The sequence below is a fragment of the Hydra vulgaris genome, chromosome 15 (assembly GCF_038396675.1).
Source record: "Hydra vulgaris chromosome 15, alternate assembly HydraT2T_AEP".
In the NCBI taxonomy this organism is placed as follows: Eukaryota; Metazoa; Cnidaria; class Hydrozoa; order Anthoathecata; family Hydridae; genus Hydra; species Hydra vulgaris.
Genome location: NC_088934.1, coordinates 7,220,850 through 7,237,661, shown reverse-complemented (window position 1 = coordinate 7,237,661; position 16,812 = coordinate 7,220,850). Strand labels below are relative to the sequence as shown.

The 16,812-nt window shown below is 28.1% G+C and overlaps 1 protein-coding gene across 2 annotated transcripts in view; it reads right to left on the bottom strand.

Annotated features, from left to right (window-relative positions):
* The window catches only part of LOC136072122 (lysophosphatidylcholine acyltransferase 2-like), a 64,286-nt gene that overhangs the window by 13,654 nt on the left and 33,820 nt on the right, over nucleotides 1–16,812 (bottom strand). For both annotated transcript variants that reach the window (XM_065820532.1, XM_065820531.1), the window contains 8 exons: nucleotides 14,712–14,753; nucleotides 14,512–14,570; nucleotides 14,386–14,420; nucleotides 13,964–14,018; nucleotides 8,830–8,859; nucleotides 8,172–8,224; nucleotides 7,917–8,042; nucleotides 7,343–7,493 (listed from right to left, as the gene is read on the bottom strand). In XM_065820532.1, the coding sequence (XP_065676604.1) occupies nucleotides 7,343–7,493; nucleotides 7,917–8,042; nucleotides 8,172–8,224; nucleotides 8,830–8,859; nucleotides 13,964–14,018; nucleotides 14,386–14,420; nucleotides 14,512–14,570; nucleotides 14,712–14,753 (551 nt within the window). The remainder of the gene's footprint in view (nucleotides 1–7,342; nucleotides 7,494–7,916; nucleotides 8,043–8,171; nucleotides 8,225–8,829; nucleotides 8,860–13,963; nucleotides 14,019–14,385; nucleotides 14,421–14,511; nucleotides 14,571–14,711; nucleotides 14,754–16,812) is intronic.

The following is a 16,812-nucleotide window of genomic DNA, read 5'->3' as shown; positions in this document are numbered from 1 at the left end:
CCCAACCCTTCTGTTCAGCACTGGAAATAAGACAGGAGTATATAAATAAAAATTATATTAAACTCTTTATTAAATAAAAAAAACATTTGTTTCCTTATTAAGCAATCGTGAGATGTTTTTTATATAAAAAAATGTTGCTTAATTTTATAAAAAAACTATAAAAGAGTGATGTTTTGAAAATATTTGTTCTAAACGTAATTTATTTTGCTTTAAGTTTTTTCACATTAAAAGTTATTCTTTAGATTATTTTTTTTTTGTAATTGTCTCTCATCGGTCCAATTAATCTTTTTTGCGCTTTCTTTTTGTTTTTTGAAATGTTCTCAATACGACTAAAAATTCTGGCCAGCTTTTCGCAACTAAATATCATTCTTGGGTCAGTTATCAAGAGCGATCGCTCCCGCTTCCCGACCAAGCCTGATATAGTATACCAAACTTCTTTTGATTTTTTATCCTTAAAATTGGTAATAAAATTTTATTATTAAGCATGGCATTATTTAAAACCCAACTTTTTTCAAAAAGATGTGCATATATTTCTAAATATATACACTGAATTACCAAGTAGCTTAAACCAATACAAATTTGAGACTGTGGATATTCTTTTAATATCAAGACTGTAGATCTTTTGATAAAAATAAGTAATTACACACACGAAATTATACTCTGACTGAGATTTTTCTCCTGAGAATTTTTAATCCACAACAATTTAATTTCAAATGTCTTTGCTGTTAAGATCAGTAATGATTTAGGATGAGAAGGTTGACTTTTAAACCTTTGCCAGTGGATCTTAAATTTGGCATGCATCGATTCAGTGGTTTGCTCACTGAAAACTCCAAGCCCAGTTTCATTTTTTTCAGCAAATTCCTTATTGTGATGAAAAATTGCATGTGCTTTTGGGAGTAACTGAAAATCCAAGAGCTAGGTAAGAATGTTTGAATTCTGAAATAATTTGACAGAATCTTGCCTCCAAGATCTTTCCAAAACAAGCTTTTTTAACAGATTGAAGCTTTTTGAAACAATCAACAAATGGCATTGCTTGCAATGCACAATGCTTTTGGGCATGACTCTGAAGACTGCTTTTGGACGAGACTGCATTCATTTCCATTGAACTGTCCCCCATAATATGCTTGCATTTGATGGTGCAAGAGATTCGGCCATTCTTGTGCTTGATCCCATATTTCAAGGAGTTGCTTGAAAATATGGTTGAAGATTTCAAGAAAAAGATGGAGTTTCATTGAAGGAATTACATCAAGAATAAGCTCAGATTGCCTGTAGGGGTTAACTAATGTAGGATGGACAAAATTTGAATGTTATTATTAGCTGTTGCATAAAGAACTAAATGTTCTTGATTGGCCAGAGTTTGTAAGGTTATCAGACTCAACATCACACCAGCAACATGGGTGTTTGCTAGAGTGAGACTGGATACAACATAACATGTTGGCTACTTTCACGTCACATGAAATTATGTAAGACACATCTTCAATTTGTATGAAGCTTAATCGTGTCCTAAGATCTTTATATGTTTCAGGAATACATTCTGCTGCAGCAACAATCAGCAGTTTTTTTACACCACCATTCTGGGCAGAAGAACTTGATTGGAGAGAGATGATCTTTGAGTATAACTTTGCTTGGAATATGTGTCGATTACGCTGAGGGTAATTTTCAAGAATCAACCACCTCCATCATTTCCAAGTTTACCTAAATGATTTGATAAGTCCTCTTACTGAGAGAAAAGTTGTCCTCTTGCAATAAACAACTTTTTGAACTTGATTTTTCATTTATTTATCCAGAATGACAACATTTGACATCATGAAATAATCTGCTAATTTTTTCCACAGGTTGTTAAGTTTTTACTTCACATTTGCCTCTACAGCTCTTTTTTCCATTGAGTTGTTTAGAGTTGATGCTTGGACCAATGTTTCAGCTATAAATAGCTGCTGTTTGTACTTCGCTGAATGTCCCGGCAGAACTTTTAAAAATTTACTTCACTTAGCTCGACTAAGTTTGATAGTATCTCCTGGAAAGGCATCTTTTTTAGAGATTAAATCAGCTGCTATTTGTTCAGTACACTTATGGTCCTCTACAGCAAGTTTCTGTACATTTTTCCACCTTGTACCTATGATACAAAAGTGAGGATATCCTTTTGCAAGTACTAACAAACAAATACTGCATCTTTTGTCAGCTGGCTGTGATGATGAAGGTTTGGGACTGAAAGCTTTGATACAGTCAGTTTCAGGGTAGATTTTTGTTTTTTGATTAAATATATCAAGCTCAATAAATATATCAAGCTCAATGTGATAGATTTTCTTTGAGCTTTGATTTGGGCACCCTACAAATTATACACTGACAAGCACCAGAATATCTTGTAGATGGCTTAATGATAATTGAACTGAAATTGCACAAGTCTGGTATCTGTTCAATAATACTAACAATATCAAGTCATTGTAGTTTGCTTCTACATGGATTGCAAATGCTAGTTGGAATTTTTTCATCGTTGAAATTAATATTACACTTAAAAATATCCTTGATTCTTTCAATCAAAAAATCAGTTAATATGTGATCACTTTTCTTATAACACAAAAAGAAAACAGATTTTCTGCAATCACCATGAGTTTTTGCTGAATTAGGGATTTTTTGATGAAGACAAATTAATTTTTAACAGAAATACCAATTTATTTGTTTACATTATTTCAGCGGCAAAAATTTGGTGTTAACATATATCAAATTTATTGCATTTAAATTTGAATTTTTATTAAAAAAGTTAAACAATAGGTTAATACAATGTTGTTTAGAAATATTTGCAAAATTTAAATTTTTTGTTAAATTTTTGAAAAATGTTTTTTGCCTAATTTACACTAAGAAACTTAGTTAACAAAAGGTTACTTTTGTTAATTAAGTTTCTTAGTATAAATTAGGCAAAAACTTTAAATACAATTTTCTTCTGCAGATGTAATAAAAAGATTTTAATTTTAATTTTAAAGTTATCGCCATAACCTATAGAATCACCCTTCCAAGGGATTTTTTGGGTCATTTACGAAGAAGTTAGGACCCCTTTTTAGAAAACTGTGATAATGTAACTTATGAATCATGTGGCACTTGTGCCAGATGATTCATAGATTAAGTATCTTTTAAATAACTACATTTATACTTAATATTTACACTAAAGATATTGGTAAAATTGTAAACATGGTTTACAACTTTAACTATAAAACCTTGTTTTACTTCCCTTTTTAAAATTTATTCTTAATTTGGTTTAAACTAGCATTTTTTTAAATGATTTAAACCATTGGTGTAAACCTATCAACCCTGCATTACAACAATACAAGTCTGTCTTCTTTACTCTCAGACTTTTCACACACTTTATAAAACTTTGTCTTTTTTCTACAACTATACTAAATTCTGCATTATATCACTATGATCTGTGTCTCTGAGGAATGTATAATTTTTTGCGACTTTTTTTTTTTGAAAAATTGAAAGAAAATAAATTGTGTAATCATACCTGAAGCCTTTATTTTTTGAGACCTTAGGTATGATTACACAATTTATTTTCTTTCAATTTTCAAACTCTGCACTTCATCTCAAAGATTTCTGAAATTTCGTAGATTTCCTCTAAACCTTTAGATTTCCTACCAATTTTTGGTGAATGCAAGCTTTTGTATTGCCTTTATGCTACTCACTTATTTTATTTTTTCAAACAAAACATAGTAAACATAGCCCATTAATGTCTTAATTCCACATGACTCATAGGTTACTTTATGCTAATCCTTTTTTGTAACCATGTATTACAGACTGTCAACCATAATATTTGAAAATTATAACAATAATTTTTTTTAGACTAAACACTATTCTACAACATGCTTCTTCAAAAAAATCTGCGGATGCACCAAGATGCTCATTTTTTACCTCTAATGTACATTTTTGTCTCTCATTTTATACAACGGGTTTTAAAACATTACCAATAACAATCTAGAATTTTTTGCTTTCTTCCTTTTTTAAACTTGTTTGAGATGTCTTTACTGCTGAAATAATAATAAATAATTTTTCTTATCTTAACATAATTTATAATCTCCTCCTAAACTTACCATACTAAAGTGGAGTATTACAATCATCTCTTAAGTATAAAAAAAATTCACCTGCCCAGAAACATTTTTTGTGTAAGATCAGTTTAACATCATGACCAAGATAATATTTAAATAATCAAATTCAAGTTATACCAAGTGCAATTCATAACAAAAATGGCTTAAAATAGTATTATTAAAAGAGTAAATTCACCAAATTTGCTTTGAGAAATCACAATTTTTTTGAAGCTCAGATGTAAGACAAATTGTGACCAAAGTCACATGTCAAAGAACAGATGTAAGACTTTTTTGTCAAAGGACAGAAGTAAGACAAATTGTGACTAAAGTCACAATTTGTCTTACATCTGTCCTTTTACAAAAGCCACAAATTATCATTATCTTAAAGTAGTATAAAACCTGATATTGCAGTTTAGCCTAGATTATCATTATGTTTATAAATTGTATATAAAAGTAAATATTGCCAAAAAAACAATTAAATATAGACAAATATGTCTAAACATGATATGTTTCACAATTTATTAAACCTTCTGTCCAAGCAATAGCACATTAGCTATAATGGTATTAAAAATAGCCCCCACTTTTATTTTTTATATTTTTGCACTAACTTGCATGTTTATGCCTCACCCTAATATATATATCAGCCCTCGGAATTAGGATGAGGTGATGAGGTAAAATGAGGTCGGCAATAATTCACAGACCTTAATCTGTAAGAGGTCAGCATCAGGTCAGCAAAAAAAATTTGATACAAAGGTTTTACCATAAAACATAGATACAAGGTTGGGAAATTTTTGCAGACCTCAAACACTTCTAGGTTGGCAGTAGCCTTGGAATTAGTGTCAGTATTTAACATTGCCGACCCTAATTCCGTAGGCTGATATATATATATATATATATATATATATATATATATATATATATATATATATATATATATATATATATTATACTGGTGATTTTTTTTTTTGTTAATTCACCTCCCCAAGGCCGATAAGGCCACTACAGATGAGGAGGCTCTTTGTGGTTATAACCCTCTCTCAACTCTATAACTCCAAAACACGAACCTTGACGAACAAGGCCACTGCACGGAGAAACAAGTTTAATTCACCTTAATGCTCACCACACGCAGTGTGGTGAGCATTAAGGTGAGCAGTGTGATATTATACTGAAATAGCCACTGGGGGCTTCAGTACATACATCGACTGACAAATAGCCTGACTCGCAGTGGAATGCTGCTACAATGACTGAGAGTTTGGCATGGGGCAGCAATCTTTTTATTCATTATTCTTCATTTTTTTCTTCTTTTTTCTAAAAAAAGCCGTATTGATTAAGATAAGGAAAAAAAAGTGAGCATTTACTTACATAAATATGCTATAGTAGATATAAATATGTATATGTATATGTATATATATATATATATATATATATATATATATATATATATATATATATATATATATATATATATATATATATATATATACATGCATATATAAACAAAAATCAAGCCAGCATCAATTTTTGAACCTTTTGGTTGTGAGAACTCTAAATGCTGCGACATGGCTGCACACTGCAAGTCTGAAGCTATTAAACCTAGTGACTAGGCAGGCTAATTAAGATCAATGTATTCGGAGATAATGCATTTGCGAAAAATCTGTCACAATTCATCCATTATTTTTTGAGCAGTAAATTGGGCATAGAAACATTGTGTTAAAACCGTATATTCTGAAGTTCTAATTGATTTATTTCAAGCATAAAAAATTGTACAAGCATTTATCAGTAGCATGCCTTGTTGATTGTGACTGCATTAGCCCCATCATCTTCAAAAAATACAGTCCAATGATAGATAAGGCTATTATTCCACACCATACAGTGACCTTACGCAGATATAAAGTTATACAATGATAAGAAGGTTTATCTTGGATTTTGGAGTCTTTATTTTACCTACAATTTCGTTAACTTACTGACCATTTTGCTCAAAATGAGCTTTGTCTACCATTAACATTTTTGGAATAAAATTTATGCAAATCTATTACTGCATTAGAGTAATGCAGATGTTTTTGATGGTCATGTTACATTTGTTCTATAGTTGATACAAAAATAATTGTAAGTCTAACCTTAATGGGTTCCCAAAGAGCAAAGACAAGGTGTGTTCATATTTTAAATAAACTTTAGAAAATAAGTTTATAGTCAATTAAACTTCCAAAACAAATTAGTGATTGAGATATTAATAAATTACTTTTTCATTTTAATGCCAAATTGTTTGGCATTAAAATGAAAAAGTTCGGGCTTGTTGATTTTTTCTTTTAAAAGAAATCTGGTCTGAGTAAAGCATTTAAACATTTTGACATCAATTAAAATAAGTATTATTGTTAAAGTTAAAGTATATTTAATGTTTGGGTTTTCCCTTTTTTATGTTAAAATATAACAAAATTAAAAAAAAAAAAAAAACTTGAATGATAACTTGCTAACTTGCACTTATTAATATAATTTTTTTTTTGACTATGAAAAGTTTTAATAATTTTGCCATTAATTTAATTGAGAGAAGTGAATAAGGCCATGGGTTGTTAAAAACAAATTGCTATAATAAAATCTAAAAGCAAATTTTTTTTACTTAATCCCAAAAATAATATTTTTGGGATTAAGTGACAAATATAAAAACAAATGTTGATGGAAACATTTACATACTTTAAGAAAATAAACAAAAGTAGTTATTTAAAAAAAAACTAGATCAAAGTAAAGTTATATTTTTCATTTTGTCTAAAGTGACATTTGAGAACTGAAACTTTTAAAACTGAAATGCAGAGAAAAAGTTTTAATATAACCACAAATTTACAAAGGGAAAATCCAAGTTCGTGCGTAAGTTAAATTATTTAAAAAAAACCTCTTCAGTGAACATATCATGCATTAAACCAGATATTTTTATAGAAAAAAAAACTAAGCAGAATCATAAACCAAAATTATGTTTAGAATTGGAAACAAGTTAATATCTTAATAACTAACTTTTTTTGGTAAGTTTAATTTTAAACTTAAACTTAACTTTAAACTTTTTTTCTAAGGCTTTTTAAAGATATAAACACAACATAAAAAAAAATGTCATTTACTCTAGTGCCCTGGAGTTTTCTCAACAAAACGGTGAAGTCATAATGTCTTATTTAAATCTTGAACTCTGGATTCAAAAATGATTTAATTTTGAACTGTAAACATACATACTTAAATAAACAGCATACATAATATATAATATATGTTAATAAATAATAACCACTCACAATACACAAAATATGGAACATTGCTTTGACTTCATCATTATGTGGTAAATGAAGGTAATTAGAAAACTCAGTAAAGTCGATGTAACCATCATGATTCTTGTCAATAATTGCAAATTTGTGTAAATATTCAATCATGTGCTCACAGTTTATGCTAAAAACAAGGTTTTTAAATATAAATGTTCAATAATGTACAGTTAATGCTGAAACAAAACAAAAGATTAATAGATTATTAATCGCTCAAGTTTATCTGTTGCAAATAAAGAGTAAGGATATTAGAAGTCTCTTTGTCTCTTTCAATGCTGCAACACTTGTAAAAGCTTTTGAAAACATAAACAACAAAATATATATTTATACATATATATATATATATATATATATATATATATATATATATATATATATATATATATATATATATATATATATATATATATGCATTATCATGTGGTATGAATTTGTTTTAACACTTCTAAGTTTTATACTTATAAAAGTTATAACTATATTCAATTCTTTCCAATTGTTGACAGCAAAATTTTAAATTACCAAATAAACTTTATAACAATTGTTGACTTACTTAAGTAAATTACTTAGCTTATAATATTCAACAATCCCAGCTTCCATCGGTAAGCCAAGTTTTTGTGCTTCCATCATCAATCGACAATCTTCATAAGAATGATCAGAAACAGGAATTTCGGCTAATCTAACATGTATATTTACAATGATGTAACCAATATTTAAAATATTTCTTCATACAAAATCACATAAAATAATTTAGCAATTATATCCAAATGTTTAAAACTAAAAATACAAAAGCTATAAAAAACGCTACTTTGCCATGTATTCTCTGACATTCCTTGCATACAAAAAAGGATCTTTTTTTTCCTAAAATTATAGTGGATAAAAAACAAACTTTTTTTAAAATTAAAATATAATTAAAAAAGAAATAAATTTACTAGAAATTCTACTAGTCTGGCAAAACGGCTACTTCTGTCAACCACTCTCTAGCTATTCAACTGTCTCTCTTCAACTGTCTCTTTTGTTTTCAGTTAACTCTCAACTTAATTAGTACTTGTAGCCTTGTTGGGAGTGAACTTTTTTTCCATTATGTAAAAAATAATAAAATTTAATTAAAAAAAAAAAGTTAACTGAAAACAAAAAAAAGCCATAAACTTTGCTCAAACTTTAAGTAGAAAAAACAAGTTACTTTAATTTTAATTTGTGGTTTTTGGTCAGTTATTTCCAGTAAATTAAGTTTAAAAAATAGATCAATCATTTTGTCATCTATGTGTTTTTTAACTCTTTTAAAAACCTGACATTAATAACAAGATGCTAATTTGCATACTGTTAAACACAAAAATACTTTCTACACAACTTCATTTATGAAACTTAAATTTTTAGATGAATGCAAAAAAAAAACTTTAAAACTATTATTTTATAATTTTTTATTATAATTTTATAATATGAATATCTTAGTACATAAATAATACCTTTTCATTTGGTGTGTAAACTGGAAGAACCTAGAAATAATATGTGTTTTTTAAAACTATACATGTATATACATCCACCATTTAAGTTAGGAGTTACCAGGAAAAAAAAAGAATATTGTTAAAGAGAAAGAAAATGATTGACAGAAGACTAAACTGTATGAGTTGATAATAATTGAAGATGAGAGAAAATTCCAAAGCACCAATGTTCATCGAAAAAAATGATGAGTAAAATTTTAAGAACATGAAGAGCTTGATGCAGTAAAAGAATTTAACTTTATTGGATAAAAATTTCATTGAGTTTTGGTTGATCAAACAAAAGGTTATATCTCATTTAGGCAGCAACTATAACAAAATTTATAGAAAAGAGATAGAGATGCAACCTTACAATGATATGAAAGAGATGGAGATGCAACTTTACAATAATATGAATGAGGCTCAAGCTGCAAAGCTTGAGCCTCTACTAGCAGCTAAGTTCTATATTTGAATTTAATTTTAAATTCTGTATAAGATTATATTTCTTTATTATTTATTCCTTAAAACAATTATATATAACATAATAATCTATTCTTAATAAATATTTTAAAAAAATTATCAATAGATTTTATCAATTACCAATGATACATTTAACAAAGTTATTTTATGTTCATAAATAAAACATCTGTCATAAGAACTTTAAAAAAATATAAAATAGTGAAAGAGACGCAACTTTAGGACAATGGGAAAGTGGTTCAAGCTTGGCAGATCCAGAGCAGGCCAAAAAACATTTACAATGTATTTTAATCTTTGTTGAGAAAAGAAAGAGCATCATTAAAAGAACCATCCCAAATATGACAACAATATTCTATACAGGGACAATTAAGAGATTTATAGAGGTAGAGCATGAAACTAGCAATAAGAAAATATCATTAAAAAGCCGTTGCAAATTATCAAATTCAAGATTTGCTGCCTGTTCTAAGCAATCAAAAAGAGAAGACTTTTGAATAAATCTTCAATCAACACTTTCAACAAACAGTGCTGTGAGCATTTGAACTAAGTTTTGCATGAATATAGTTGCAACAAAGACAACTAAACTTTTAATTAAAGGATTTATTAAACTTTATAATTTCAATAAAGAATTCCAATAGAGTTTTTACTAAATGGACAACTTGCTATTATCTTGATTTGAAATATTATTTTAAGAGTACTAACATTATAGTTTAAACTATTGACAAACGTTTGTCAATGTTATATAATTACATTGTAGTTTGTCATTGATAGCTTCACAAACAACTTTGGTACAACTACATTATAGTTTTTATTTGATAGCTTTACAAACAATATTTAGCATAATAACATCGTAGTTTTTCATTAATAGCTTCACCAACATTTATGGTAAAAGAGATACCAGAGTTATTCGGCAGCAGGGTCAAGTCAACAAATTGCAATTACCTTCAAAGCCTTCTATCAGAAAGAGCTTAAAATCACATGGAACCTTTCTAGTTGACCATTTCATCTGTCATTGCAGTATTGTGGGGGTTAGCCCATGCGCATATTAATGTGATTTATGTTTATTTTTCATATTTTGTATTTTTTACAACTTCGTTATCTTTTCAATTTTAAAAGCAATAACATCAAGTCACGCAAACTTGAATTAATTTATTTCATTCATGATTCACTCAAACTTGTCCAATTATAATTTTTTTCATTATTTTTATTTTTTAAGGTTCTGTAGGACATTTTGTGACCAAATAGCTGTTGGGGTTAGTTGGAAAAATATTTGCGGAGCAAGTTGGCCAACTAAACCTAATTCTGTTTGTAGGAAAATTCACAAAATTTTCAATTTTAAACTTTTTGATTTATATTAATACAACAGAGTAGGATTGCAAACATGCACTATAAAAGAAAAGCAGACAGGGCTATAACTCTTTAAAATCTTATAAAAAATGCTGATGATGCTGTTTTATTAAAAAGAAACTTTATACAAAAGCTAGCCAAAGATTTCAATATTTCTGAAAAAAGTTTTGATATTCCAAAAAGCAACAACAACAAAGATAGCAAACATCAGGTTGCATAAAATTTAGAAAATCTTGACAATAAATTGCGTCACTTTTTAATTACTTTGAACTAGATTAATTAAAACCATTAACTAATTGTGATTGCATATAAAAATAAACATTTTACAAACTAGCTCAAAAACAAACAAAATTGAGTGGAATTTTTTTTTTAATTCATGAGTTTATTTTTTTAATATTTTATTTTTTAAGATTCAATTTTATTTGTCTTATTTCATTATTATTTTTTTTATTTTTATTTTATTGACTGATTTATTTAGGGATTGGCACAATGGAGTGTACATATGTTGACTAACTTAAATAGATAGAACATGTGAGGAATGTACATACATCAACTGACTTAAATTTTTTAATATTATTTCACCACCCCAAGACCATGAAAGTCACTACAGTTGAGGAGGCTACTTTAATTGTGATTACAACCCTCTCTCAACTCCGAAACACAAACCTTGATGAATAAGGCCACTGTGCAGAGAAACAAGTTGAGTGTGGTACTACCAAGGATATGGTGGGGATCAAACTCTGAACTTTTCAATTATAAGGCGAGCGCTCTACCACTACACCACTACTGTATTAAATAGGTAAAACATGGAATAAATAGGCAAAACATGCAAGATATGCACATACATCAACTGACTTAAATAGGTAGAACATGCAAGTGCCGCTGCATCGACTCAGGGTTTTGGCTTGGTCAGGCAATTTTTTTATTTTAATTTTTTTTAAATCTTTTTGATCTTGTTTTTTAATCCTTTTTTATGTTGACAGAAAATCAAACTTTTCTCCCTTTTTTTATTTTCCTTGAGTGAAGTTTAAAACATATTTTTAAATAGTGCTTCTAATGGAAGTGCAGGCGCTGTAAACCTGTATGGTTGAATGATCGAATTCAAATTTTGCAGTTTTTTTATCATTTTGTCAAACATTTTAAAAGTACAAAACAAAGACCTGTTTTGTTGCAATTAGACCAACGCAATTCTCTCCTACCAGCACAATGCACCCTGGTTCCAAAACAACAATTATAATATACCGAGCATTCATAATTAATTTCCATTAGCATGTACCCCAATTAATATCAAGGCTGATTTTAAAAAAACAGGCATTTTCCCACAAAATGTTAACTATCTTAGTGAACATGATTTTATGCAGGTCTATAGTTCAGATAGACTAAATCCACAACCATATCAAATGGATAGTGTAATGCTTAATGCAAATGATGTAAAAGATGTTGACTTTACAATTTTAGAAAAAGATATGCTCAAAGCTGGTTGTTCAAAAAATTTAGAGCCACAGGTTTTAAACTCAGACAATATTGATGTATATAATGCATCTACAGAGCTAACTGTAGTTCTATCGGCTGAAGATTTAAGACTGCTCAAAAAAGCTGAACCATAGAAAAATGTTCTAAATAAAATAAATAAAACCACATTAATAATGACAGATTCGCCAAATTTAAATGTGATAGAAAAAGAAGAAGAATCTGCTAAAAATAAAAAGTTAGAAATGAAAGAGAGAAAAAAAGTTAAATAAGTAAATGAAATATATACTTAATAAAAGTTTGAACTGTGGAAATAGTTCTGCTAAAAGGAGTTTTTTTGTTTGATTTGTGTTGAAATGTTTTCAAAAAGTAAACCAGAAGAAGTCTGGATTCAATACATCAAGTGATACTTTTGGGCTCATGAACCCTACAATGTATAACAATATTAAAGATAGTTTGAAACAATATTTTTGTTTTCACTTTTAATATTTAGTCTTTTGCTTCAAAAATTACAATGGTGTGATAACAAGACCCAAAAATACCCTGAAAACTACTTTCTTTTTCTTTTTCAAAAAAGGCTTCCAAAATTTATGTTTTGAGTTAACAAATATGATTTAAGTCCATTAGGATAACCAAAATGTAATTAATAGTCAAGATATTGACAAAAAATACATAAGCTAGGATTTTTTTAAGATTCCTTAAAAAAAAAAAGAAAAAAATAACGCAAAAAAAAAGTTGGATTAAACTTATATAAGACTAAACGTCTTTAAATATAGTTAATTTACCTCTTGAGTATAAGCAACATAACTCTGCCTTGGGATAAGTTGACTTAAATTTTTTTAAAGCCCCAGCTGGTGCATATCAAATTTTCTTTTAGTAATGAATGCAACTTGAATATGTTACCAAATTCAAATGCTTCAAGATTATACTTTGACATTTACAAAAAAAAATATGGGCTAAAATATTTAATTTATTTTAATCAATTTTATAGATTGATAATTTTTTCTATTTTATCTTATATTATTTATTTTTTCATATTTAAGATAATTAAAATATTTAAAAACTACTAATATAAACTTAAACTTTTACTGAAATTACATTAATCTACCAATTTTAGTTGAGCAACCAGCTTTAATAAAGAAAAATTTTTTTTAATCAGTCTCAACAACAAACAATTTTTACCAAACATAACGTGAAAAACAGATAAATGTGTAACCTGAAAAACTGTGTAACCTGAAGAAGTGTATGCTAAAAAAATTTCTATGCTACATTTTTATTTTTAGGATTTCAAGATTACACCTAGTCCCCAGGATCCTAGGACTATTTCTAGTCCCAGCATCCTAGGATTTATTTATAGGATTTTTTTAACACATTAATTACATAAAATCCTGCTACTTTGACAAGTTAATTTCATAAAAATTTATTATAAATTTAAAATGGAAAATAATTTTTTTTAAATAGGCTTGAAACTTCCAAAAAAAACCCGATTATTTATGTTAAAATCATGTTGATCAAATAATCATGGTAAAATAATTTTGTTCAAAAATTAATATTAAACTTGACAAGGTTTTGCATTTCTGTGAATTTTATAATCCCAGAATCAAAAAATATTTCTATAACCCTGATAGACTAATTTTCATTTTGCATATTTAGCATATTTACCTAATTTAATCTCAAGTGTTAAAAGTTGTCTGTCTTTCTCTTAATAGCAGATTAAAAATAAATAATTAAATTACTTGAAAATTTATTTTTGCTTTTGGTTGGAATTTGAAATGATAAAATTCATTGACAGCTTGCAATAGAAAATAAAAATTACAAATAATTTTCTTACTTCTACTGACTGGCGGTTATGCAAACGTGACATCATGACAACAAGCAGATATAATCTAAAGTAAAAGAAAAAACGCACAAAAAAACTTTAAATTCATAAATTTGCACTAAAAAAAACTTTTATTTATGTTAAAATAATCTTGTTCAAACACTTGCACAAAAAATACATCATAAAAAATCTTGTAAAAACTTCAAATAATCTTAAACTTTTATTGCAAATTTTTATTAAAAAAAATAAGAAAAAAAATTGATTAGTTATTACCATTATAGCATATATAAAATAATCTTGTTCAAACACTTGCACAAAAAATACATCATTTAAAAATAATGATAAAAACACACAAAAAAAAAGTTGTAAAAACTATTAAAATGTTCAAATAACAATCTTAGAAAAAATAAACAAAGAAAAAAAAATGATCTTACGCTCCAGGACCAATCCAAGTCCATGATGCATAATCCTTCAAAAAAAAAAAAAGTATATTTATCATTTATAATTAAGTAATGCATATTGACATATACAATCATAACCAAAGGTATATAAATAATTACCATTCGATCAGGATAGCGGAGTAAAACAGGTTGCACAGGTAAACCAGGATAAAATGCACCTTAAATGTTAAAGAACATTTTATTTTAACTTTGTACTTAATAACTTTCAATTTTTTTTACTTTATTGACAACTTTCACTTTTTGTAGAATAAAAAAATTTTTAAAAAAAAAAAAAAAAAAACTAAGCTGTCAAAAAATACCTGGTTTAAATGTTATAAAGCATTGATGGTTTGTTGTAGTACCTAAATATTTAAAAAAAAATAGACACAAAAAAGGATTTTACAATAAAAAATCTAGAAAAAATATTAAAAATAGAAGACTTTATTAAGAAATATTGAACAAAAATAAACATAATAAAACAATAAAATGATTACAAAAATGAATCAGTAAATAACCAAACAATATAACCAAAATCAAAATCAAATAAACCGGCAGTTTAATTAAATAGGTAAGTTAATAGTATAATGAGAAGTTTGAGTACTTTTAAAAATGGTGTAGCTTATTTTCTTCCTTTCTCTCTCTCTCTTTATATATATATATATATATATATATATATATATATATATATATATATATATATATATATATATATATATATATATATATATATATATATATATATATATATATATATATATATATATATATCATTTGTTATTACAAATGCCCTTCACCAACAACAGATTATTTACAAAACTTATTTAAATAAAGACAACATTAATAAAAATGATCTTGTTGAAAGAAATATTTCCAAGTAGAAATTTAAAATGGATTAATTTCCTCAGGTACACGTCATCTTGCTGTTTAATGATAACTAAATCAAAAACTTCTGCGTGAAAGTTTCATTTCAAAATAATTTTTTTATGCTTTATGCTTGAACAACAAGAAATACATCTTAAGATCCATAAAAATATATATATATATATAATTCACAACCCTTTCAAAACATCTGAAAGTTTCAACAAAAAGCATGACATTGAATGAAGAGCTTGTTTAGCCAGATTTTGTAGAATATCTGTACGCTTCAATAGCTTTTGACAATAATTTCCAGCAAATCGGCCCTCATGAAAAGGCTGTTACCAAATATAAATAGCAGCAGGGCATTGATTGGCATCAAGTCATGTTTGACACAAGCTTTTGCAGAGATTATTTACTACTTCAAGAATAAGATGTAGCTCCATTAGAGAGATAATGTCCAATAAGAGTGTTTGATTGTCCAAGCAAATAATTGGTATATGAACAACATTGTTGAACTCTCTTGCTCTTCTCAAAATTGACCCACTCCTTTAAAATGCATCAAAGTCAGCTTGAAAGGAACCAAATGTTCTGGCTTTCCCGCAGATGTGAAGATTTTTTGAATCTGCATCACACCATGTACAAGGGTGAGCACTGGCATGAGACTGAAGTCCAATTATGAGATTCGCTACTTTCATGTCACATGAAACAACAAAAGAAATTTTCTGCAACTGGAGCAAATTCAAAATGCTTTTCAAATTTTCATAACTCTCTGGTAGGTTTTCAGAAACAGCAATTAATAACTGGCACTTCACACCTGTGCCTTTTGCAACATGCTTTGAAGGAGGAGAAGAATTCTCTCTGTTTGCTTCAATAACTCCCAAGGATACTTTCAAAAAGCCATCTCCACCATCAATTCCCACTTTGATCAATGGTTCTCAAGGAATATTTCTGACTTTTGAAACATGGTTGACTATATCAGACACATCTTTGCAGTGAACAACAACTCTGGTTGAATCTTTCTTTGCTGAGTCTTAAATATGGTTTGAAGTGAACTGATCTGCAAAAGTCCTTCCGAGTGATTCAAACTTGTCACAAAATTTTTTCCAACAATCTGATGAGAAGTGGCTTGATTTAGTGATGATGCAAGTTTTTTTATGCCACGATTAGAAAGTCCGGTTTCATTTTGAACCTTGAGCATGTCTATAGCTGTTAGCTTTTTCTCCTCAGGAAAGGGTTCTCTTGCCCTGGATGGGCCTAAGAAAAGACTATACTATTAAACACAGGGGATTAATGCTTATGACAGTTTAAAACTGTATCATACATGGAACAACTGGAAAACTGTTGCCTCCCTTTGCTTGACTAAGACGGACAGTGCCATGAGGAGAATGAGGTTTGTTTGAGATGACCATAGTTGCAACCATCTCTGCAGCCACTGCATCTTTTGAGGCATCTGCAACCAAATTTTGTCGCATTGTTCCTTTTGTACAATTGTGGGGCAGCCCTTGCCCAATCACAGAAAAATAGTCTGAACATCTTTTTTTAATGCTTCCTTTGTTCTTGGGT